Source organism: Stegodyphus dumicola, chromosome 6 (assembly GCF_044657685.1).
Source record: "Stegodyphus dumicola isolate Sdum_Otavi_A_Nest chromosome 6, ASM4465768v1".
Classification (NCBI taxonomy): domain Eukaryota; kingdom Metazoa; phylum Arthropoda; class Arachnida; order Araneae; family Eresidae; genus Stegodyphus; species Stegodyphus dumicola.
Genome location: NC_140773.1, coordinates 110,736,464 through 110,762,824, shown reverse-complemented (window position 1 = coordinate 110,762,824; position 26,361 = coordinate 110,736,464). Strand labels below are relative to the sequence as shown.

At 31.3% G+C, this 26,361-nt stretch overlaps 1 protein-coding gene across 2 annotated transcripts in view; it reads left to right on the top strand.

Moving 5' to 3' along the window:
* LOC118199996 (uncharacterized) overlaps positions 1–26,361 on the top strand; it is a 114,312-nt gene that overhangs the window by 21,423 nt on the left and 66,528 nt on the right. For both annotated transcript variants that reach the window (XM_085818800.1, XM_085818799.1), the window contains exons 4-7: positions 3,237–3,337; positions 12,969–13,061; positions 16,812–16,913; positions 26,106–26,269. In XM_085818800.1, the coding sequence (XP_085674926.1) occupies positions 3,237–3,337; positions 12,969–13,061; positions 16,812–16,913; positions 26,106–26,269 (460 nt within the window). The remainder of the gene's footprint in view (positions 1–3,236; positions 3,338–12,968; positions 13,062–16,811; positions 16,914–26,105; positions 26,270–26,361) is intronic.

Here is a 26,361-nt window from a genome sequence, read left to right as displayed (position 1 = left end):
CAAAATAATTTAAAACACCATATCTTTAGAATTTCCGATATACAGTCTCGCGCGAAATAAAAAATGTTTTTTTCCGTATAATGTTGCTATTGCTTGCTTTGAAATTGTTGAGTTTCTTAATCAAAAACCCATAAATGCTTTAAAAAATATTGTATAGGTAATAAAACAAATTCCAAATTTGGGCTTTCAGATGCCGATATTCGAGTGAAGACGTACGCTATTCAAAATTTTATGGCTCTAGGTGCATTGTTTTATCTCAGTTCGAGAAATATACATACATTTATTCAGATTCTTCATTATTTAATTTCTTTAAATATAATACAGGTTTCTAATAATTAGTGGGAAAAATTTAAAAAAAAGATTTGCAATTTATTATGCAATGTTTAAGACAATTCATATTGTTATTAATGCCAAACAAAATAATGTAAGAAAATTCAAATTAAAGGTAACATTACCTGACATTCGCAAAACTGATTGTATGATTTATAAATGCATTCCGAATTTATACGATTTGAAGCAAGATGATCAATTGCGTTAGAAGTATTATGAGGTACTGAAGCTTAGTTTCCATTAGTATTATTATAAATTGAGTAATAGTAGCTGCATACGTTTATGCAATTAAACGTCGGTGGCAATATGTGTCAGGCTTAGTTTGCGTTGTTCAATTTTACTTGCTTCACTCCATTGTATTACTGAAACAAATTGTAGTCTGAATACACGCAGAGATTTTACAACAACCGTAATTAGGAAACTCTGACCGAGACCTTTAATTAAAGTTACTAGTAGACATACAAGTTTAACAATTCGTTGACATACTGCTTGTAATCCTGAACTAGAAGCAAGATTCCAACGGAAATATTTGCGTTGGCTGAAATAAATTACACTTCTTATTCGAAAATCAAATCTTAAGCTTTTTCTTTCATTATTACATTATATCAGCACAAATATATTAGTATATTGGTTCTGCTCTTGAAAATAAGTTATTTAATCCATAAAAACTGAATAGTATGCTTATGCAGCTTAAAATTAAAAAAAAAAAGTGGAATTGATATTTAAACGGGAGGTTTATGTTCAGGGTATAATTGCGAATCGGCTTAAGTTCTTTTCCTGTGCTTGGTATGCTTGTAGAGTCATTAGGTTATTTTGAAGCAGAAGATATGAAAAATGCGCAATGCCTTCGCCCGGACGCGAACCTTTATCTCACGAATAGGCTACGAGTGTGCTGCCGTTACACTACAAATACATGCTGGAGAGATTGGCTACGAGTGTGCTGCCGTTACACTACAAATACATGCTGGAGAGATTGAGAAAATGGCCTTTTATACACACCTTTTAAAGGGCGACTGGTGATTAGGAGATCCAAACATCAAAACCGAGTGGTGAAAATTTATTCCCCACCACCTTTTAGTTCTTGCGCAACTGTAGAGTCATTATATTTGTTTATGCATGAGAAGTGAGAAATGTTCAGTGCCTTCGCCGGGACTCGAACCTGGACCTCTCGAATACGCGCCGAGTGTGCTACCGTTGCACCACAAAGGCATGCTGGAAAGACGGAAAAGTACCTTCCTTATATGTTAATTAATAATGTAATAAATAAATTTACCTAAATTTTAAAATTAATTCCGATACTATTTCCTTTTAATTTTCCTTTTAATATTTCGAAAGATTTTTATTATTGTATGTACTATATTATTTCCTAGCTTTTATTCTTTTCAACTGTTGTGTAATTCATGCAGTTGAGATATTTCTAAATTTATTCTTTTTTATCGCACATGTAGGGCTCCTATCTAAGTGCCTATGCATCTTTTCATAATTGACTGAAACTATAGAAATACAGTCTTTTAATAAAAACAGGACTATGCAACATCAATTCAAAACTTTTACAACACCTAATAATTAAAATCCATTTCTTTAAACTAAAGCAAACCAGGCGAAACTTTTCAGTTAGAAGGTGTAAAGAACATTTTAACGTTAGCAGTTAGTTACAACATACTATGCGCGTATTTTATATATAAAAAATAAGGAGAAGAAAGGCAATATTGTTGTCCATATTGACATAGTGTTGACATATTGACATATTGTCCATATTGTTAACGCTATTACAGCATCTCTTCTTAAGAATAGTTGTATCCGCATGATTTACTGACATCTCGTGTGTTTCGTTATCATTGCGCATGTAATAAAACTCCATAACCGTATAACAGAACTAACTGATAATATTCATTTTCTCTGTGTGCTCTTCCATCTCAATATATGCAAAGTAGAAATGTAAAAAACCAAGATTCGTGGGCGTTCCTTGGAACGCATTAGATGTATTATTTCATTTCCATGTATTTCTTACGGTTTTCTTGAATTATTTCCACATTATACGAAGTAATTTAGTATATTATGTTCAGTTTTAGTTTAATTAGTATTATTTTACATATTATAATTTGAACATACATGGTTAGTTAGAAAGCACGCGTAACTTCGTTTGAGACGATTCTGTTCATTATGTACGAGGGGAAAAATCATCTGTAATATGTAACTTATGTACGTTTAGATCTCATCTGACCATATCAAAATTATTATTTTTTTTTTTGCAATGAACTCCTGATAGGACACCCTGATTTTCCCAGGTAGGTTTTGCGCCTAAATAGGGGCGGGAGAGAAACAATACTGCTTAACTTTCGTAGCCGGGCCAGGAGTCTTGACTCTCTGTGACTTTTCCTGTGCGTAAACAAAACAATTGCATCATTATAACATATTTTAACGTCATTGTTATTGCCTTTTATCCAGCTTTGTACACTGAATACTGAAATTCCTGAAATCTTGAAATCACAGTAACTGAAAATATTTGCCAGTCTTATCTCAATTTTAATATGGAAAGAACTTTACGATTCACAGATAGATGTTTGCAAACCTTTTGAAATGTCAGCCCGCAACTGCTTTCCTCTGACTAAAACCCAGGTTCTGAATTCACAGAATAATAAATCTGCTACTAATGAATTACTCAAGAAATATGTACAGAATGATTTATTCTAATAATTAATGAAATACAATTTTATTTAGCAGTAACTTGAAATAGTTATTCACAATATCGGTATCGATTTTTCTTATAAAGAACAGAGACAATGTGGTTTCAAAGCAATTTTCATCTTTATTTCCCGTTTAAAACTTAGTAAAAAAGAGGCGAAAACTCAAATGTAGAATGCAACAAATGCGTTTTGTTTATAATCGATTTCTTTCTTTTTTAGAATAAAATATGTGGAAACAAATAAAACGTACAGTGTTATTAAAACCAAGAGATACCAAGTTTGCTGCAAAGGATATGAAAAAGTGAATGAAATTTGTGAACGTGAGTAATTTTTTTGTATAGCAAAATAATATATTGCTTTTTAACACCTTAAAGGAGTTAGAACTAATTATAGGGAGAGACGTACTGTTGTTTATATAGGCATTCTTCACGTTAGTTAAATGTTCCACTTGTTTAGACTTAAATTTCATATAATTCGAATAAAACACATTCAGTGCGCTTTTAATTCTGCCATCGTAAAGTACAGTACAGTACATTTCAGTGTTCAAAATCTTCACTTCGATCAGAAAACGAATTCACAGTTCTTACTTAATGTAGACTCTTTTTTTTTAATTCCCTTTCTATTTATAACAGTTACGTGACATTTAAAAAAACTGCATCTTGAGAATAAGAAAATCTAGCCGAACTTTCTTTTCGCTTTCTACATATGATACTTTTGATGATATATTTAGTCTGGTTTGCGAGCATGATGAAATATCCACCATTCAAAAGCGCATGAATTAAATTAATACAGCAATGCAACTACAGCTTAACGAATTTACTGCAGCGGAGCGTACGAATTTTGTACACCAGACGCCCATTACGAGTTATCTCGTACCACACCTTCCACGAAACGCTGTTGACCGTGTAATTTTCTTGTGTGCTAAGACTGTAATATATTGTTGCATAAAACAGAAAAGTGTCTATTTTCAAATAATTCGCACGTGTCCTAATGATTACATTGCATGAAAGAAATGTAGCCGAAAAGAAGTTAGATGAATACGCAGATATGTGTTATTTAAAGTGGGAAGCTTCTCTAGCAAACAATTCAGACCTTGTTGAAAATTATGTGCATTTTTTTTGGTTTATTTATGTAAAATAATAAGGTTAAATTTGTTGTTGAGATAAATGCTGATGTTATTTTGTGAATAAATGAATTTAATTTTCATTATTTCTCTGTCAGTACATATTCACTTTTCGTATACCAGGTGCCTTAATGTGTGTAATGTGTAATTAACACTCATTTTCTACGAGAACATCGATAATTTGGAATGTTAAATCGAAAGGAAAAATACGAATCTAGTCGTACTGACCGTCCAGTGGCAGTATACTACCATTAGTTGTCTCGTAGTTGAGAGGCGAAATGTTAATATGATTATGTTTGCATCCGCCAGTTTTAATAATATTGACAGAATCCTAACTTTAAGTAATGAGGAGCGATATATATTTCAAAAATGTAACTAGTTGACTAGGAGTAAATAAGAAACATGCAAATACCTACAAAATTTCTAATTAGATAAGAAATCAAAACATTCAATAATGCTGATTATGTTTTGTTTAAACGTAACAGTTCAGAGGTTTTAGAATTTCACTTGAAGCACGGATCTCAAATTTTTTCTTGTCAAATGATCTTGATCAAAAACTGTTTCTAGCATAATTATTACAGCGAATTAATGCTTGCGGTAGATGTGATGTGCAACTAAAAAGAAGCGAATACTTATGGTTATAAGAGTTTGTGCGTAAAAAATACGCAATACTGAATTTTGAAGAGCCTCTCGCTTCGCAACAAAATACACAATTTGTTTTCAATCTGTAATGATTTGCAAATTTAAGGCCAGTTTCCACTGCTGCGTATGCATTGCGGTGTGTATGCGTTTCTCCAATTAGCGAGCGAATTCACTTTGATTGACATTTGCAATCCGGTCGATGTACGGTGAGGGATGATGTACGGATGGAGTTCGACAATGTTCAACTTCTATCCGTATGTCTGCCGATGCGTTGGGGTCACGTGGTAAAAAAGGAATAATCAGGTGTTGTCACCAAAAATTAATGGCGGCAGAAGTAGCGATGAACGCTGGCTTAGGGTAAGAATGTTTTGCTAAAAAATAGTTATTACTGAAAAGCCTGGTTTCCACTACTGCGTACTAACGCGTTGCGTCAATTGCGTCAAGACACGCTTGCGGCATCCGTCAAGCGTTTTCACTGCCGTGTATCCGTAGAATATTTTCATTTTCCGCCGCTAGGTGTCACTGTAATATTTTGGCGCCAAACAAGCAGTTCGCGAGTTACGAGGCTGAACATCTGAATTTTTCCCGCTTAAGCGAGTATTGTTTATTTTGGATTTGATATGGATGCTGACGTAAAACGCAGAAAGTTTTAAAGTACTAAATTCCATGTTATTGGGAATTTTTATTTCTGCTTATGAACTGCGAAAGTAAAGTACGCTAGCAATTTTTAGATAAATAACGTTATAATGCATATTATGAACATCACTAATTCCATAGAAGCTGAAGTAAATTATAAAAACATTTTTGCGTTTCTGGAAGCCTTAAATATTAATGAAATAATATATATATTATTAAAACTAAAATGTACTGTTAGTGAAAAAAATAATAATTAAAAAAAAAATAAATATATAAATAAATAAATAAAATGAAAAAGTTAAAGGAATTAAAAAATTGTTGGTACTTTAAAAATACAGAGTAAGTGTAAAGAAAGGTTCACAATATTTACACAAAAATTTGCTATGCTTGTATACCGCTGACTTCAAGGTCTTAGCTGGATAATTTATTAAAAATCTCATTGGTTTTAAAATGCATTATGGGCAGTTATATTTTATGCAGAACCCATAAAATATTATTTTTAATTTAAACATTTTTAATTCATATCTCTTTTTATAGAAGAAGTTTTAAAAATAAGATTTTTCTCTTTATATATACACACATTAGGTAAAGAAAATGGAAATATTCAATTAATTAATTCCTGCGCTTCTGCTGGAGAGGACTGAATTTAAAAGCAATTATTACAGTAATTTTTTGTTAAAAAATGTTTAGGGTATTAATACTGTCTCATGTTAATTGGAATGAAAGTTTAGAGTCGTAAACATTCCAAAGTCTGAGCACATGTACATACATTCACATAAAAGTGAAACGAATATATATATATATATATATAGGGTTTCAAAATAAATTAAATTTAAATATTTCTCTTGCGCCATTGGTGCAAGGAATGAAATTTGAATTTAACAAACATTTTCTATTCGTAAAAAGCAAATTTAAAGTTAATTAAATTTAAATGAAATTTAATGCAAACAAATAAATGATTAATTATTGCTGCAAACTAATATACAATATTATTTAAATTCTGAGAGCATATGTAAATCAAATGCAAGTATCAAAATCCATGAATAAATATATAATTCCAAAAATTTATTTATCCTATTATTCACTTATGCATTTTTATACAAAAAAATTTAGGATTAAATCTATCCTATTATTCATTTATGCATTTTTATAAATTTTTTAGGATTAATAAATTTTTGGAATTATATATTTATTCATGGATTTTAATACTTGCACTTGAATTACGTATACTCTCAGAATTTAAATGATATTGTAGATTAGTTCGCAGTAATAATTAATTATTTATTTATTTGCATTAAATTTCATTTAAATTTAATTAACTTTAAATTTGCTTTTTACGAATAGGGAATGTTTGTTAAATTCAAATCTATATGTACAGAGTATACTTTAAATTAGTATTATATAATTTTCAAATTTTTTTGCGGTTGGAAATTTAAATAAATAAGAGCATAAATAAAACAATATATTTAACGCATATAATAATAGAAATAAATTATAAAACACGAATATAGATCAAATTGGAACAAAAAGTTGAGAAAGTTGCTATAGCAGACAGGGTGCAAAAAGCGTATGGGATTCGAACTCACCCAAAAGTAAACGTTATTACTGTCAGCTTTACCACTATCACATCGCGACATCACAGAGGAGTCGTATGCATATTTTGACTTATATACATTATCAAGTAAATCAATTCTTAAAACTAAATTTTTTTTTGTCCTATTTTAGTGTACTATCGTCTGAAAAATTCGCCAGAGTTTGTTCTTCAGCTTCTAGTACAATTTTTACAAAAAACATTATCTTTTAAAGTGGCATTCCGATTGAAGTTAAACGGGCTGCTAAAAATATATTTCATGTGGTTACAAACATATATTAGCCAAAAAGATATATTTATAAAAGGAAATACAAATTTAACATACTCTTTAATGCAGTGGAATATTTAAAAGGCTATCAAATTTAATTTATAATTAACGCTTTTAGTTTTTACCTGTTTCAAAAGAAAAAAATAACAAATCTTTTAATCATATCTAATTTGGGTTGATCTTTACAATATGGTAACTGGTAGTTTGGCGACATTTTGGAGGCGATAAAGGTTACTACCTGGGACTTTGGTAATAATGTGAGCAGTACTCAGTTCCAATTACGCATTATTTTGTGTGAGGGAAATGAGAGATCATGGGATATGTCATGTGATATTAATGGACGAATTACGGTTCTTTAATTGGAAAATGGGGGAAATCGGGAAAAAATCTGGAAATTTTGTATTTGGCTTTATTCTGTGTTGTGTGAAACAGTGTTCGTGAATTTTTGGATCCCATGGCCGTAACTAAAGTGAATTCGAAATGGGTATTTATGTATGTATTAATTTAATGTATGTGCTCATTTATATTTTAAGTAGTGTTTTTGAATTTAATTATATTTTAATTAAATGATAGTTATTTTGTGAATTTTATGTTTGTAGGAATTTGGTGTACGTTTTAGTTGAAGTAAACGTGCATGGAAATAATTTCAATATCTGACACTAAGTATTTGTAATGGTTGCGGTATGAATTCATTGGTGACGTTTATAATATAATAGATGATTTAGAGGTAAAAGTTTTTGGATATTTTATTTATTTTATATGTGGAAATGTTCATATTTGGAAAGGGTAAATACTTTTTCGCGATCAGGTAATTTCATATATGTTCTTTTTACCGGGTTTAAAGATTGAGAAAATTGTCATGTATTTTCGTGAAATTTTTCTAATTTATGAGAAAAAAGCAGTGTACATGGATATAGTGAAGAGTGTGCGCAATGCCATTTTTGTGCAATTCTGGGATGTTTTTTTAAGTAAAAATAAGTCGGCGTGTACATGGTTTATGTGTATGTGTTATTTTGAAAAACGCGTAAGGAGTATGGTATTCTGCACTTTTTCCCAATTTTGCAGTGAATATTTGTCATGATTAAGCAGTTTTGTTAGATAAAATTTCTAGCATAAGTGTAATTCGGCTAGTAGATTGTTGGAAGAAGTGTTCAGTAGATAAAAAGAAAAGAAACATGTCTTTACTTCGTGAAGACAAAATGGCGGCGGGAAAAAAAATAGAGGGTTGCTGTAAGAGAGTTGGTCGCCAAATTTTTGCCAAAAAAACGCCAAGTTACCGTAATGTAAAGATCAACCCTAATTTGCTATAGCAGTTTGATATAGTCAGACATTCATTTTCATTAAACGTAAATGAATATGCAGAACTAGGAAATAATTGCCAGGACAAATTTTGCTATTTCATGGACTTGGAAATATAATTTTTGCCGCTGATTTTCTTGAACTGTATTTCTTGAACGCCTCATTTTATCTGCGAACAAGTACTGTAGTTGCAGTTATCTTATTTTTCTTATCTTCCTTTAACTAAATTCAGCTGATTACTGTCTTTTTCAGCACGCAGATTTCTCGCTATAATGTTCAGAGATAAGTATTTTTTAGCAAAACATTCTTTCCCTAAGCGAGCGTTCATCGCTACGCCTCCCGCCATTAATTTTTAGTGACTACACCTGATTGCTTCTTTTTTACCACGTGACCCTAACGCATCCGCAGACAGACGGATAGAAGTTGAACATTGTTGAACTCCATCCGTACGACATCCGTCACAGCACATCGACCGGATTGCAGATGTCAATCAAAGTGAATTCGCTCGCTCGTTGGAGAAACGCATAACCACCGCAACGCATACGCAGCAGTGGAAACGGGTCTTTAACTTTATAGCAAGAAATCTGCATACTGAAAAAGACAGCAATCAGCTGAATTTAGTTAAAAAAAGATAAGAAAAATAAAATAACTGCAACTACATTACTAGTTCGCATAGAAAATAAGGCGGTCAAGAAATTCATTTCAAGAAAAATCAGGCACAAAAAATATAATTTCAGATCGATAAAATAGCAAAATTTGTCCTGACAATTATTTCCTAGTTCTGCATACACATTTACCTTTAATGAAACTAAACATCTGATTATATCAAAGTGCTGTAGCAAATCAGATATGGCATTAATAGAGTTGTTACTTTTTCTTTTGAAACACGTGAAAATTAAAAACGTTAATTATAAATTAAATTTGATAGCCTTTTAAATATCCCATTGCATTAAAGAGTATGTTAAATTTGTATTTCTCTATTTTTAAATATACCTTTTTGTTTAACATATATTTTTAAGCACATGGAATATATTTTTAGCATCCCGTTTAACTTCAATCGGAACGCCCCTATATTTTGTAAGAAATGTCCTAGAAGCTGAAGAACAAACTCTGGTGAATGTTTTAGACGATAGCACACTGAAATAGAACCAAAACATTTAGTTTTAATAATTCATTTACTTGATGGTATATATAAGCCAAAATTGCATATTATACTCGTGTAATGATAGTTTAGTGGTAAAAGCTGACGGCAACGTGGTTTAACTTTTGGGGTCGCGAGTTCGGATCCCATGCGCTTTTTTCACTCTGTCTGCAACTTTCTTAGCTTATCTATATTTGTGTTTTATAATTTTTTTCTATTATTATATGCTTTAAATATTATGTTTTATTTATGCTCTTGTTTATTTAAATTTTGCCCCCCAAAATTTTTGAAAGTTGTATAACACGAATTTAAAGCATGCTCCCTGTACATATATATATATATTCGTTTCACTTTTATGTGAATGTACGTACTTCGTTTCCAGCTGTAAACCTTCACTACCAATTAACATGAGACAGTATTAATGCCCTAAACATTTTAAAAAAAACTTACTGTAATAATTGTTTTTAAATTCAGTACTCTGCAGGTGAACAATTAATTAATTAAATATTTCCATTTTCATTACCCAATGTGTATATATATGTATATATATATATATATATATAAAGAGAAAAAGCTTATTTTTATAACTTCTTCTTTAAAAAGAGATATGAATTAAAATGTTTTAGTTAAAAATAATATTTTATGGATTATGTATAAAATAACTGCCCATAGTGCATTTTAAAACAAACGAGATTTCTAATAAATTCTCCAGCTAATTAAAAATGAAGAAATAGATGCTAAAATTTTATGTATTACCTGCTTTTTCCCCACTTTTGGGCATATTAAAAAATGTAGGATCTCAATTGGCAGTCAGCGGTATACAAGCATTGGAAATTTTGTTTAAATATAGTGAACCTTTCTTTGCAGTTGCTCTGTACTTTTAATGTACCAACTATTTTTTTAATTCGTTTAACTTTTTTTATTTTTTTTTATTTATTTGTTTACTTCTTCAGTAGCAGTACATTTTTAACACTTTTAAAATAATTCTACTTTAATTAAACTTAGGAGATAATATAATACATTAATCAATACTGTTTAGGAAATAAATTATTATTAACTAACTTTGCAGCAGTTGCGCAAGTAGTAATAACTTGTATTCGCACTAAATGGATTTAAGATCATACAACATTAGTTTTAATAATATATATATTATTTCATTAATGTTTAAGGCTTCTAGAAACGCAAAAAAGTTTTTATAATTTACTTCAGCTTCTATGGAATTAGTGATGTTCATAATATGCATTATAACCTTACTTATCTAAAAATTGCTAGCGTACTTTACTTTCGCAGTTCATAAGCAGAAATAAAAATTTCCAATAACATGGAATTTAGTAAACAAAACTTTTCTGCGTTTTACGTCAGGATCCATATCAGATCCAAAACAAACAATACTCGCTTAAGCGAGAAAAATTCAGATGTTCAGCGTCGTAACTCGCGAACTGGTTGTTTGGCGCGAAAATATTGCAGTGACATCTAGCGGCAGAAAATGAAAATAATCTACGGATACGCGGCAGTGGAACGAGGCTTTAGGTGCACGCCTGCAAGTTCCTATCAGGCAATGTCAGCTTTTTTTCATTTCCGACACAAAGTCTGCGAGTAACAGCCTAGAACCAAACAGTGGCAAGCCATTTCGCCAAAAGTATGCAATGAGGTAGGATTCTTATGAAATTGCAACTGGAAGAAACAGCAGTATTCAAATTTATTACACTATTAACACAGATTTTTGATTAGGCGAATTACTTTGAAGAAAGCTGAGAAGAAATATAATTTAAAATTTGATAATAAAAGAGTTTATAAGGTATTTCTTCCGCTTTCTTCACGTGCCTTCGCGGTGTAGTGGTATTCTAGAGGTCCGTGATTCGATTCCCGGAGAAGACACTTGCTGAATTTTCATCTTGTCTGCTGCTTCCAAGAAAAAAAAAAAAAAAAAAAAAACCGAATGTCTCTGCAAGTTAGCACTATTTTAACAATCAACTCTTACTGATATTGTATGTCTGATTTTAAATTGTGAGATGCTTCTTTAGTCTTAACACTAATAGAATATTTTTCATCAAGGTTTCATCAAGGTTCTTATTTATCAAGTTTATTATTTGCTACACTTAAATGTATATATTTTTAAACATATTTCTCCTTAATGAGTGTTAGACTCGGAAATAATTCATCCACATCATCCGAAACTTCAACTTTGTAAAGGGTCACTGATAATATTGTGTAAACTGATGATATTGTGTTTTTGCTTAATGTCTTATTTTCATAATTTACTTAATAGTTTAAAATGTTTAAATTAATTCTTTATTATCGTTCCTAAGATCAGTAGTAGGATTTATTAAGTATATATAGAGAGAGAGGAATGAGCGAATGCGCTACATGAAAGCAATTTCTTATTAATTCTTCTAATATTTCCGATGTTATGAACGATTCTAACTCTCAGTTCTTTCATTAATTTAACAATTCTTTGGTCATGCAATTAGACTGGGTTACCTAGTGTTTAATAAAAGAGTTTGAGTACTTTAACCTACTTTCAAAGAAACATTTACAATGCGTCTCGGAGTGCAGTTTGTCACTTACATATTTTTTTTATTTCGTTAATCTTGTCAGAATCGTTTATGTAAGATAGCTAACAGCATCCATGTATTCAGCAAGTATATTGTGGTGTAAAAAATCATTCTATTTTAATTATTTTAAACGGTTTGTTGACTATAACTAATGATGGAGTCTCGTGAAGCTATCTTTTAGTAATTCTTGTGTGTTGACTGGTTGTTGCAGGAATCATGTTGCCATCAACTATTATACTGAATCATGGATTCATTGATGGCATTACACCGAAATGGACAAAATATAAGCAATTCGATTAAAAAAACCTACGTTTTAACACTGATTCAGTATGTAAATTGTAACCAAATTAATATTTGCATGAATAAACTTTTTTCCCGATGCTGTTATAAATTCACTACTTTTTAGGGCTTTTAATTGAAAATGGAAGGTATTTTGAAATTTTCATATCAGTTTTGAAACATGTTTCTAGTTTCATTAAATAAAAATAAATTATGGTATAATAATTATTTCTCTTAAATAATACTAAGATTAAAGTAATTATGAAATCTAATATTTTTGATAGGAGACATCCTGAACATTTTAGTGTTATTCTTTACAAAAGTAATAAAACTTTATTTGCTTATAAGAATGCCTGAAAAGATTAATACTGCGTTTTGAAATGTATTTACTTCTTTATCCATTTCTTTTTCCTTTAGCTATATGTATAGGCGGCTGTGGTCATGGAGAATGTAAAAGTCCCGGAACATGCTTATGTGATAAAGGCTGGAAAGGATCAAAATGTACTGAAGGTAAATAAATTATTTATGTAAGAAGGATTTACTATCTAGAAAGTAGTTTAATTCTTTATAGATGGTATAAATACTTTTAAAGTCGATCTATTAAATACAAGAGATGATTTGAAACTTTGATAAAAAAGAAGTGATTGTTGATTTCTTTAGTAGATGCAATGATACATGCTGACAGGCGTTTTAAGAAATGGGGAGATGAAAAAAAAACTTTTATTGAACTTTAATGTCTTAAAAGCGATAACTGAGCATCTATTCTTCAAGGTATTTGAAATTTCTTTCTTGTGAAATTCTTTTTTCAGTCCTAGGAAGAAAGGATGGAAATTATTACCTTACTCCTTATTTTCACTTCAGTGCTAAATTTAAAAGTGTGGGTCAATTTCCTTAATTTTGTAATGTGTATTTATGAGATATATATATCATCAATTTGCAGCTATATCATCAACGTCGACAGTATTTGGGATTTTCTAAGTATTTGTATCTCATGGGGGGGGAGTTGAAAACCTAAAATTATGCTTTTCTACTTATGATTCAAAAAGTTAAAAATTATAGTTTTTAAAATGCAAAAATCTTAAATATTTACTCTATTGGATTCCATTTTAGCGCCTATAATATTTAAACTGAGTTGTTGTTGCCTAACTTTTATTTTAACGATTAATCTCCTACGATTTTAAGCTACAAAACAGGCAATTACATTATATTTAAAAGAAACAATAGAAATCGCAATGCCAGATGGTAACGAACGACTTGGTATGCATCTTAAATTTTCTTCAAGTAGAGATTTATGTACATATTTAATAATTAAAGATATTACTGTGCATTGATATTATTGGATCTCATATCCACGAGGCTTGCAACATATATTTCTTAAAATTGGCAGTATTTCTTAGAAGTGGCAGTCCATTTGTTTTGCAAGACGAATTTTCTTTTGAAATATTCAAAAGGAAGTTCACATTACTGCTCACAAGATGATTCAAGCTTAAAATACGCTACCCACTAAGTATATCAGTGTTATCCTCTAAGGACTTGTTGCCCACATTCTTGAATTCAGAACAAATCGGAGACTAGGCATTTCTCGCTTTAAAACAAAGGAATTGCTTTCTTTCCACGTGGGAAATTTTTTGATGCACACGTTTTTATGATATCTGAATGAAGAATAAAAATGCATGAAATGGCTTCTTAAGAAATTGCTCCCATACCAACGTGCACGTTTTCTTGGTTGTATGTTTTATTTTATTTTCAAAGAATCCTTCCGCCAAAGAAACGATGGCTGCTACTATACCGCCAAGTAATTTTTTTCCTACTGACATGCTTTAAAAACATTCAATATATATGATTACCCTAAAAAAATTCAGGAGCTTTAAAAAAATAAGAATTTAAACAGAACTGCTGAAATACTATGTCTAAAAGAATATTTCGTGAAGTTTGCATGCCTGAACTGTGTTTTATAACATTCAATATTAATGTGATAATCGGTTTATTAATAAATACGCATTAGACCTTCCATAGTATCGGCCGCAGTTGCTTTTGCGGTACATTAAGATCGCTCATATATGTAAGAAGATGGGGAAAATTCGGCCCTTGTTGTATTCCTGTAAGAAGTAAGCACACATTGTCAAGTCCAGATTTCTTGATGGGACATTTAGATCTATGCTCAGACCTTTTGAATGGTCAGTCCAACGCCAAAGGAGTTTTTTTGTCAATTCATTGTTCAAACACGAAGCTGTACATTAGTAACAAAATCTAATTTTGCATATTTAAGGACACAAAAACGTTTTCTACTTTATTAACGACCGTTCACTGACTTCATGAGCTCTTACATGACGCTGAGATCATAAAAAGGAATGAAAGAAGTAAATTTTAAATATTTCATTTTTCACTATATTTCATTCATTATATAATTAATAATATTATCACTTGCATAAATAGTTTCATTATGTAATTATTTCAGGTATGTTTTCATTATATAATCATATAGCTTATTTATCGCTCTGATAAACAGTAATAAGCTATAATATAAGCATTTTCAATGATAATGCAATCTCTCACTTTAATACTTAACTCAAAAACAAATGACGTTGGACAATTTGAGTGAAACTGAAGTCCAGTAAGTCTCAGGTAAGGTCGAGGGGCGGAAAGAGGCAAAGAAAAGAAAAGAAAAAAGAAAATGCTCCAGAAAGACCTGTTTTTTAATGAAAAATTCTCTTCATCCAAACAACAACATCTCTTATTATTTTTTTATTTATACAGTCCATTCCCCATTAAATGGGGTACCTAAAAATTAAATTTTCGTCTATTTTTCTATTTAATAAAATTTTGCAATTAAAATTACGTTATAATTATACCCATAACGCACTGTAATTAAAATGCTTTATTTGCGATTATTTAGTTTTTCATCAATTACATTGTAATTGATTTATTAATCAGCTGTTGCTCATATCTGCATTGATACTCTTACTATTTTAATAATATAACACGTAAAAATTTCGAAATCTTAAGATTTATTCCCAACTAATATTATTTTATATTGCGTTACTTTTATAGGCTTTCAAGATGTTTTATATATCTAAAGGATACTAAATTTTTAAAGTTAAGTTTCAAATTCGATTTCTGAAGTCGCTGAAATTGCCATGAAAAGTTTAATTAAAACAAATACTGATATTTCCTGCTACACCTTTTACGTTAGTAAAACGTGGTTTAAGTCTTCATTGTATTGAAAGAATTTCCAGCTAATTCCCTTTTTATTTTGGTATTTTATGTATTCTTCTATATGACAACAATTTTATAGAGCATTTATTAGGTGAATTTTAAATTATATAGTTCACCATACTGCAACATAGTGATTTGAATTTCTCGAACATAGTGTTTTGTTCAATTACTAAACATTTTGAAAATCCTTTGAGAATTATAGTTACAACAAAGTGAACTAATTATACTGCGTAGCGAAATAGATGCGCATCTTTTATCTCAAATTGATTAAGCATTTCACATAAAAAAAGGGGAAACTTTCTTTAAGTTTACATATTTTTCTCTATGAACTAAATTGAATATTGTTACTTTGTGAAGGACGTGACGTATTTTGTGTTGACGCTGTGCGTTGTTTAGCGTTGAATACCTCTTGGAATTCAAGAAAGATGGTCATATTACGGTGGACGTTCCCTGGTCAACATCAAATCCTAATTCCACTATAGAGATATAAATGTTTCTTTCATTGTAAATATTATGCTTTGGGGAGTCATAGCCTACAGTTACTGATTTGTAATACTTGTGAAACACTGACGGTTGAGTTTCTACAAGTTTATCTGCACTCATTTCTGGCAAAGATTCTAGTTGTGATATCCCTGCAGATAAATGCCTAATCACGGAAAAAAAAAAAAAAAAAAAAAAAAAAACTAAGATGCCCATGACTGCTTACCAATTTGTCCACTTGCATGGTCTGCCTTTCCCTGGGCATGTTTCTCTTATCAACATCTGCAGAAACAAATGAAACGCCAATCATCGTAAAGCAATATACAAGATGTGGAACATGCCGTCTAACAACTTTCCGACAAATTTGTCTGCGTAAGTGAAGTTGATCACTGACGCAGAATTTCTTATAGTGTTGAACTTAGAAATATAGTATCTTAAAGCCTAAAGATTTAGTTTAATAACGATATTTTTATGATGAATGAATGAAAAAAAATTATTGTGGTGTTTCTTATCACGTAATTAAATTATTAATTTATAAACACCTATCCTTTTCCGATGTTTCAGAATGTGAATCAGGAACGTACGGTCTCTACTGTAATAGTACTTGCTCTTGCTTTAATGACGGGGTGTGTGACAAAGTGAATGGAACCTGCCTATGCCCACCTGGTGAGCTTTGTATAGTTATATATAATTTCTTAAGTAAACTGCAGATTTATTTCAGATTGCAGGCCGCAAACAAATTGCAAATAATATTTATTTATACACACACACATATATATATATACCGGGTGGCCATAATTAAACTGACAGTGCTCACAATGTTCTGTAGCGCGATCTATTTGCGAGAATGACGCCACATTTTGTAGGAAGATTAAACAAAACGGGGGACGAAGGATTCCGCGAAAAAAATAGTTCCAAAAGTCACCGCTAGGGGAATATTTGGCGCTGTGTAATAGAAAATAAGAGTGTTAACAAATGCAAATTAATACGGAATAAAATTTATCGTAGGTCCATTCTTCTATGAGAACATTACCCCGACAGGAACGAAAACCTGTTCTGTTACCGGAGAGAAATATCGCCACATGTTGAACAGCTTTGTCATTCCGGCACTTCAGCAAAGACAATGCCTGGGAGGAAATCATTTTCATGCAAGATGGAGCCCCTCCACACGTTGCTGTACGGGCGCAACAGATGCTACGACAGAAATTCACAACAGAAAGAGTCATTAGCCGCTACTTTGCAACTGCATGGCCACCTCGGTCGCCTGATCTTACCCCATGTGACTTCTGGCTATGGGGTTACCTTAAGTCCGAGATCTATTAAGGAGTGGTCCAGGACCTGGCTACGTTGAAGGATAAAATATCACGGACTGTACGGGAGATTCCTGCAGACATGTTACTTTCTACTGTTGTGCATACTGTGCACAGAATGCAATATGTGGTCCACAACAACGGCACCCGCATTGAACCTCATTTGAATGCAAAATAAAAGGTAATTTCCGTATTGATTTGCATTTGTTAACATTCTATTTTCTATTACACAGCGCCAAATATTCCTGTAGCGGTGACTTTTAGAACTATTTTTTTTTTTTTTTTTTTTTGAGGAATCCTTCGTCCCCCGTCTTGTTTAATCTTCCTACAAAATGTGCCGTCATTCTCGAAAACATATCGCGCTACAGAACACTGTGAGCACTGTCAGTTTAATTATGACCACCCGTTATATGTAAAGAGACTTATTAAGAGGTAAAAACTAAAAACAGTTTTTTGTCTTGTTTAATCTTCCTACAAAATGTGGCGTCATTCTCGAAAATATATCGCGCTACAGAACACTGTGAGCACTGTCAGTTTAATTATGACCACCCGTTATATGTAAAGAAACTTATTAAGAGGTAAAAACTAAAAACAAATTTTTTAACCCGTCCTGCGCTATAGCTGCAGGATTGAAGTAAAATAAACATAAAGTTAAAAGTCAATTGGAGTCAAAGCAAGGCAATTCCTCAAGAATATTAATAATTGCATACTTGTAAAGGGGTTAAACATAAAATCTAAACAATTCAAAATTAAAATGGTCATAGTAGTAGAAACTCGAAAACTAAAAATGCAAAAAGGGAAAATATGTACAAGATAATAGAAATATAAAAATTAATCTCCCTTTGTTGAAATTCGAATTCAGAACTCTTCAGGGGAAAAGGAATTAAAGCTTCAGAAAAATTGATTAATATGCTTCAAACATTTGTTCCATTCTCCCGGTAAATTTAAGATTAAAAACTGAAAAAAGTAACAAATTTACATTACATAAAAATTCATATAAAACCGAAAAACGTGAATGTCAAATGTGTCAGGATTTTCCCTACACCCCTTCGAAACACTTGGTAAAAAGAAAAAAAACTTAACATTGTTTCAAATTGACTTAAAAAAAAAAAAAAAAAAAAACTTTACATATTCTAAAATGACTATTCGAAAAAAACCAAATCGGTCTCAAAACATTATATGTGAATCTGAAATTTAAAATTAAATATAAAGGTAAATCACAATACAGATATACTTTAAACCAAATAGACATTTAAACAACACTCTAAAATGGGCGGTCCTCGAATATGCTTAACTAAACTTTTAATGCCAAGAAAATGAATAACTTTTCATAGAGATTGTATTAAATAATGAAATCAAAGCAGAGCATACTACGGCAAAATTGAAAGCCTATTTGAAAAAAAATTGAAAAAACGCAAACTACTGAAATCATATGACGTCCTTCATACGAAAATTTACTTAATTCTTCAGATGACCAAACTGAATTTACTGTAGAATTCATAGTAACTCTGAAGAAACCGAAGACGGTAGTTCTTGAAAAAAGTATGCGATAAGGTTCAAAGTGTCCAGTAGCAGAACAAAGTGTTTAAACATACGTTCAAAAAATCCTATCCTATTAAACTTTGTGTGCGGGGGCGTCAAACGTGGGTGCGGCCATAAAAATTATTACCACGTGGAAGGGTGATCGTCGAATTTCAAAATGGCGGTGTTAAAAACTCTAAAAGGTTCTATCTTCTGGAAAATCTTAAAAGGTGAAAGTAGTACTGGCTCAAAGTTGAGGGAAAAAAATATATGTTACAAAAGATAAAAGTCTTCACGTAATCGGGATAGAAAACGTCTTTGAAACTAAAAAGCCCCTTTTTTTAGTAAAAGCAAGAAAATTTGCCTGTTATAAATTAATAAAATAGTAGAAAGAAAGACTACTTAATAAATAAAAGGGAAAAGAAACACTATCTTTATACACATTTACATTAAATTTCTTATCGTAGCCATCCAACTATTACCTCCGATTAAGGTTTAAGTAATAATTACGATATCAATATAGATGAGAAATTTAAAAAAAAAAAGTAGTTAATACCAGCTTTCTTCAGAGTTGTAGAAATGTTGAATAGAGGTGTTTCATACTCTAAGAGAATTTTGATTAAATAATTGATTTATTCTTGTCAGTATTCGACTTTGTTGCAAATAGTTTTTATTCTAAGGAGCTGAGTATGTATGGTATTTAGTATTATTCTTTTGGAGAGCCAATGGATAAGTTTAATAGCAGGGAAATCAAAATCTCTTCTTTTGTTGTAAATTGTGATATCTTTAAAATTGATAATTTGCAAATCAAGGTAATTAATATCTCCTTGTTGAAAGTTTGTTTTATTGAGTTTCAAACGTGAAGGATACATGTGATTGAATTCTATTGTATTGAAGTTGTTGATTGCAGTAATATCATCTATGTATCTGTAGATGTTAGAGAAATATGAAGAAACAATATGTAGATGTTAGAGTAGTAATGTGTGGATGTTACAGTAATATGGTAGAAAACCTTTCAAATGATACTAAAGTTGTTACTGGCTTTGGCAGTTTTCGTAACAGTGAAAAAATTTTTCTATATTTTAACTTTCTTGTCTAAATCTTGTTTATTATGTGTGCTATTTAGTATGTGCTCTTTGATGTGCTTTTGAAGTTTCGGAGCATTGCCTCTTTCCATTCTAGGTTGTAGCATATATATATATATATATAGTGTATACTGTAAAAGCCCGAAGACTGGTAAATCCTAGGTTTTATATATACGGAGACAGAGAGATGAAATTACGTACATACCATAGATGACAAACATGGCAAAATTATTTAGCAGACAATTTCATGTTATTATATTAAAATAATTTAGAATTTCAAACTTGCTGCGAAATTTGAATTTATTTAAACCAGCGTTTCTAATGTGATATATTATTGAATGATAAATTTTTTGGGCGTAATAAGTCACAATTAATGCGGGTTTTGAAGATTAAATTACTGTACGGGAGATCTTAATTTGGTCACACGTAAAACACAAGGAATCTTGTTTTTTAAACATGACATCATTAATATAAAAGAAAAATCTTTTATTTAACTTACAACTTTTTATTAAGATATTACCAGCTATTCTCTTAGTAAGATATTGATATCGGTACAGTCAAAAGTCGTTAATCCGAACACCATAATACGGACCTCAAAGCTACGAACTTTCTGCGCATGCGTCAACGCATAATGCGTTCACGTATGCGCATAGGCGTTTACGCATACGTGTAATACTTTTACGCATGCGCATATGCTTGTGCATATGCGCATAATACGTTTGCGAATGTGCGTTTAATGTATAACGGACAGTATAAGCTAAGCTAAAATTATCTAATTATCTATTTCAGTTAATGTTGCAGATTGCGTTGTTCCTTAATCTTCGAATTGGATCAGGCTTATTATTTTTTGCAGACTGTTAGAGCAATTTTATAAAAGTAAGCTTGAACTTTCGATTATGTCAAATAGAATTTCGGAGAAAGTATGTTTCGATGTCCATCAAACAAAAAGTGGAATTGCTGCAAAAAATCGATAAAGGCATATCTTTTGTTTCTCTAACCATTCCGAAATCTGTTTATCAATTTCACGCTGCTCTACGGTGGGGGGGGGGAACATCGCGGCGCGCAATGAATTGGAAGTTGATCTGTCAGCACTATCCTTATCTTCTTCAGGGCAGATTTTTTTATTTTATTTGGCTTATAATTCCTTACTAAATGTAGTATTTCATCTCGATGTCCTCCGTCTTTGATATGATTTAAATCAAATTCATCGTCATTATAATTTGCTTCGTGAAGAAAGTGACACAGAGGTTATTGAAAACGAAAAAATTTCGATTGACAAATTAGTCGGTATTCTCGACACAGCAATTATAGGACTTGAACAGCGGAACTTTGAACAAGAAATTATGTCTGTTTATAGAATTAAAGAGAAAGTATTATCACATAAAACGAAGCAACTTAAACAACTTACATTGAAAGAAATGTTTAATACAGTAAACAAATAAATATTAAGTTTTTCTTTTTTCTTTTTTTTTTTTTTTTTTGTAAATTTTGATACCCTTTAGATCATAATTGTTCTTTATTTCATAAATTACTGTTTCATATTTTTAATTTTATTGATTCTGCATGCCATCTTATCAGAGTTAAACTGATGATCTATAATCCGGAAAAATCGATAATCCGGAATCGCCGAAGTCCCGACCAGTCCTGATTAAAGACTTTTGACAGTACTATGATTCATCACACGTGAAAAATTCAGGCGATAAAAAATTATTGCTAAAGGTCAAATTTACAAAGGCTTTCAACTTGAAAAATACTGGTTTTATTACCTCAGATAATTGGTAATATGTAAAATTGTCTATTTCTTTAAAGTTGTCAGCTGTTTAATTATTCTCGCCATCTTCCGAATAAAAACTTGATATATTAATGCACTTAAGGATCATTTACAATTTCATTTCGTTATAAAGTAATTATTTTTTTAAAGTTTTAGGGTAAAAGTTTTTGGTTTGAAAGATTTTATTACAGAAGGAAATTCGGACATTTCAGAATGATAATTAATAAATATCTCAAATAACTTTAATTTCAAATGTTTTGCAAACAATTGGTAGCAATGTAAGCAAGTTTGAAAATTATAATAATTCTCTTGTTGCCACTATGCCATCAGTAACGCTTAATACTGTCATTTGTTTTAAGCTTAATGGGAAATTTAGGTGGACGGTGTATCCACAAGAGCTTATGACCGTACAATTACAAAAATTGTAAACAAAGCTTCCAGTGTTGACTTCCCTTTTGTTCTTTTACTTACTTTTCTCTGTATATTTTCAATTATTGTAAATTAAATATATCCTTTATATCTTAAATGTCATTTTAAAAGTGATTGGAAATCAAATGAACCTTCCATGCACCGATTATTTTAGAAAAATACTTTTAATGTATAGGGGGACCGGCAAGTAATGTCGATTTCTACATTAAATTCAAACGAATAAATTTGTAACAAGATTTTATTTTTAATCAATAATATAATCACCCTCGTTATCAGCAACCTTTTACCATCTAGTATACCGAATTCAATCCCAGGCCGATAAAAATCAATTGGTTTTTGAGTAAAATATCTCGAGATGGCATTTTGGACATAATCCAAATTTTCAAATTTTTCGTCACTAAGAATATGTTGTAGGGATTGGAATAAATGGAAATTCGAGGGTGCGATATCGGGCGAATATAGTGGGTGAGGCAGGACCTCTTCCCCCAATTCATTATATTTTCCCAGTGTTCGTCTTGCAGTGCGGCCTTGCATTGTCGTATTGAAGAAGGACGCCTTTTCCGCTGACAATCGCCAGATATATTTTTCTATTAAAGCGTGGTTCACTAGATTTAATTGTTCACAATAAAGATCTACATTAACAGTTTTTCCAGGTATCAGCAATTCAAAATGAACAATTCCGCGAATACTCCATCAAACACCCAGAAGCGCCTTTTCGGGATGTAAACCCTTTGTAACCCCTATTAAAACTACCTTTTGAGTTTTGGATTATCATATAGGACTTATTTTTTTGTCTCCACTAATCGAACGATCAAACAACGGTTCTGTATGGTGCCGTTGAAGCAATACGTTGCATGTGATGGATAGGTTGGCTTTGTTCTTTACGGACAGATTATGGGATACTCAAACACCTGATTTGCTTATTTTTCCATTCTGCTTTAAATGTTCTTGGATGGTCGACCAAGGTTGGTTAAGAGTGTTTGACATGAATTTGCTTCCACTTCTGCCCATAGCATGTTGTTGTTGACATGTGCAGAAAAGACATTACTTTCCGATTCCCCTATTATAAAGAACTTTGTTTTCAGTTTTTATAAAGAACAAGTGACGAAAAGCTTCCAATAAACTGATTATGCGTATCTGTGTGTATTTGCAGTCAGTTGAACAGCATACAGAAACAAATTAAGTAAATAATAGGTTTAATTAAGAAAGTATGGCTTTCCTATAAAATACATGAGATATTAATGATATGGGAATGTAATAGATGTGTAATAATCTCCGTTTTCGTTACGATAATAGTAGTTCCCTAGGAAAATCTTTTTCTCATAATGAAATTTGCTAAATTCTGTGGAGAGAGAAGAGAAACTATGTTTAATTCTTTAAAGGGTGTTAAAGAGCTAAATTGTTTACGTTATGCTAATTCAGTTATCTTAATTGTGCCGTTGGACTGTTGAAAATTGTTACCCAGAAAGTGTTTCAGAACAACTTTGGGCCTCTAAGTTAAACATGTGATTTTCAAAATATCTAAAAAGAAATGAAAAGGAAAAGACATTTTTTGACACAATTAAGTCATCCTTAGCATAATTAAAATCTAAGCGCCTTCTAAGCTTGAACTAAATAAATTTAACTGTTTGGCCCTATTACGAAACTTTATAAAGAAAAGTAAGAAGACAACCACACGAAGAATGCTTTAAATTTGTTGCATACAACTGGACTTATAATTCCCTCCTAGTTTATGAAGTAACAAGAAAACAATTTTATTAAATATTAAAATCAAATACTCTCCAATGAAAATATTAATCAATAATTTTTTTGTCTGTGACTTACCTCATTCCAGGTTTTAAATTCCAAAGTAAACTGAAGAATAAAATAGATGCAAACCTGGAGCTATATTTCTGATTATCAGAAAATTCGAATGAAATAAAAATATAGTACTGTAGTTTTAAGTAATGTAAATGGGTTGGTTTTACCGACTTTCATCGAAAAACCTAATTTATGACATGATTTTGGAATGTTATGGGTTAATTTAACATGTTAACCCTTTATAGCGTTTGAATTAGTTAATCATTATTTATAGATAATTACTGTATTTTTAGTTTAGTGTAAATACATCACTTTCATAAGATGGAAGCATGAAATCTATAATCTTTCATTCTTCCCAATGAAATTCTAGGAAGTTTGTTTCCGTGAAGGAAACAGTAATAAGTCTGACATCAGAACACTCCTTTAGCACTAAAATATTACATTTAGTAATATATGTGTAATAATCTCCGTTTTCGTTGTAATCTGCGTTTTCGTTGTTGTAAGCATTTGTAATTTTAATGTATATGGGCAAAATTCACAGGCGCCAGATTAGAAATAAAATTTATCTTTCACTGTGATGTAATATTGTGTTATCAGCCAGGAATAGGCCATGATTACGGTTGAACTTCCGAGGCAGGCTTAAGAAGGCATTTAGGAGAAACTATCACATATACTTTTTTTCATTCTGTGTGTAACATCGTCTCCATCGGCTTTACTGTAAGTGAATATTCACTGTAAATAAATACTCCTCCTTCATGAATTTTAAACTCCTTATTTCTTTTCGTAACGCAGTCTCTCAGGTGCTTTATGAGATCATGGTTTTGAACAGGCAAGTAGAAACATGTTATCTGATTATCAGTTCCAAACTGCTGCGTGACCGATATAAGATTGCTGCAAATGATTTATCTTATTGAGGAAAGTCGACTTTGAAGAATTAGTAGGTTTTACATAAGTCAAGGTAAATTCTCTGCTAAGATTTGCCTATTATTGATTTCGTATCACAGAAAACATTCGCATGGAAGAATAATACCACCTTCATATTAGAGACTGGAAACTTAACATACTAATATACAATGTTAGCTGTCATCATATCCATAGCGATGGACGAAACTGGTGCATTATATCCTTGAACTCATTAGTCCATAGGATCTGTTTCCGTAGCTTTGATGATTAGCCTGAAACATCATAATTTTAGATATTCCCAATCCTTGAAATGAATACCATATGCCGTTTTTACTGGATTACGATCTCTGAAGGGTCGGAAATATTAATATTCCGCACTTAGAGGTTTCCATTATCTTATTTACTTACTTATATCTTGCGCTGTAATGAGTCAATCCAGATATCATGACCCTCTTTCGATTTAAAAATCTTGTAGTCTTGATGCAGGATTGTTTTTATGTACACATATGTTTTTTTAGATGAGGCATGCTATTTTTTAAAAATATATCCGATACTACTTATGGGTATCTTTAATGCTTTGCAGATGATGCTTTAGAGACACATTTTAACAAAAAGTCACAATTCATGGGATTTTTCAAAAGAATCTTATTCTGCCCTCAACATCTTCAAACAAATTCGCAATGTGAAATGGCTAAGGAAAGCCAAAATCTTACTTTTTCTGCTTTTCGATGTACACTGAGGTGCATCATTTCAACGCACTTTGATATTAAGGAAATGCTTAGGGCTTTTCTCCAAAAGGTTCATTTGATTCTTAAGGTGAAATATTCAAACTAATTCAACAAATTTCTTCAAAATACGCACTCTGATTTAAATCTAAGTTTTGCGGTTGCATCGCACTATTTTCAGTGTTTCAATGATTTAAATATTTCTCGGAGAAACGTGCTGAGAATCAAAACATCAGTAGAAGCACGTAAATTTTGTTAAGGACCTTCTATTGAATTTTTATTGCATATAAATAATCTATTTATTTTTATTTCAGGTTTTATTGGATTGTTCTGTGAACAGAAGTGTCCTCTGGATTTCTATGGAGAAGATTGTGAAAGTAATTGCAGTTGCCTGAACGGAGCTGAATGCGATGTGCATGATGGAACTTGTCTTTGTTTAGCTGGTTACATGGGTAAACAGTGTGAGAGCAAGTGCCTGGTTGGTCCATTATGTTTTTAAGTATATGGGGCTGTTATGAACTAGGTTGTCAGGTTTCGAAAGATATAACTGAAGGATTTTAAAAATAAGAT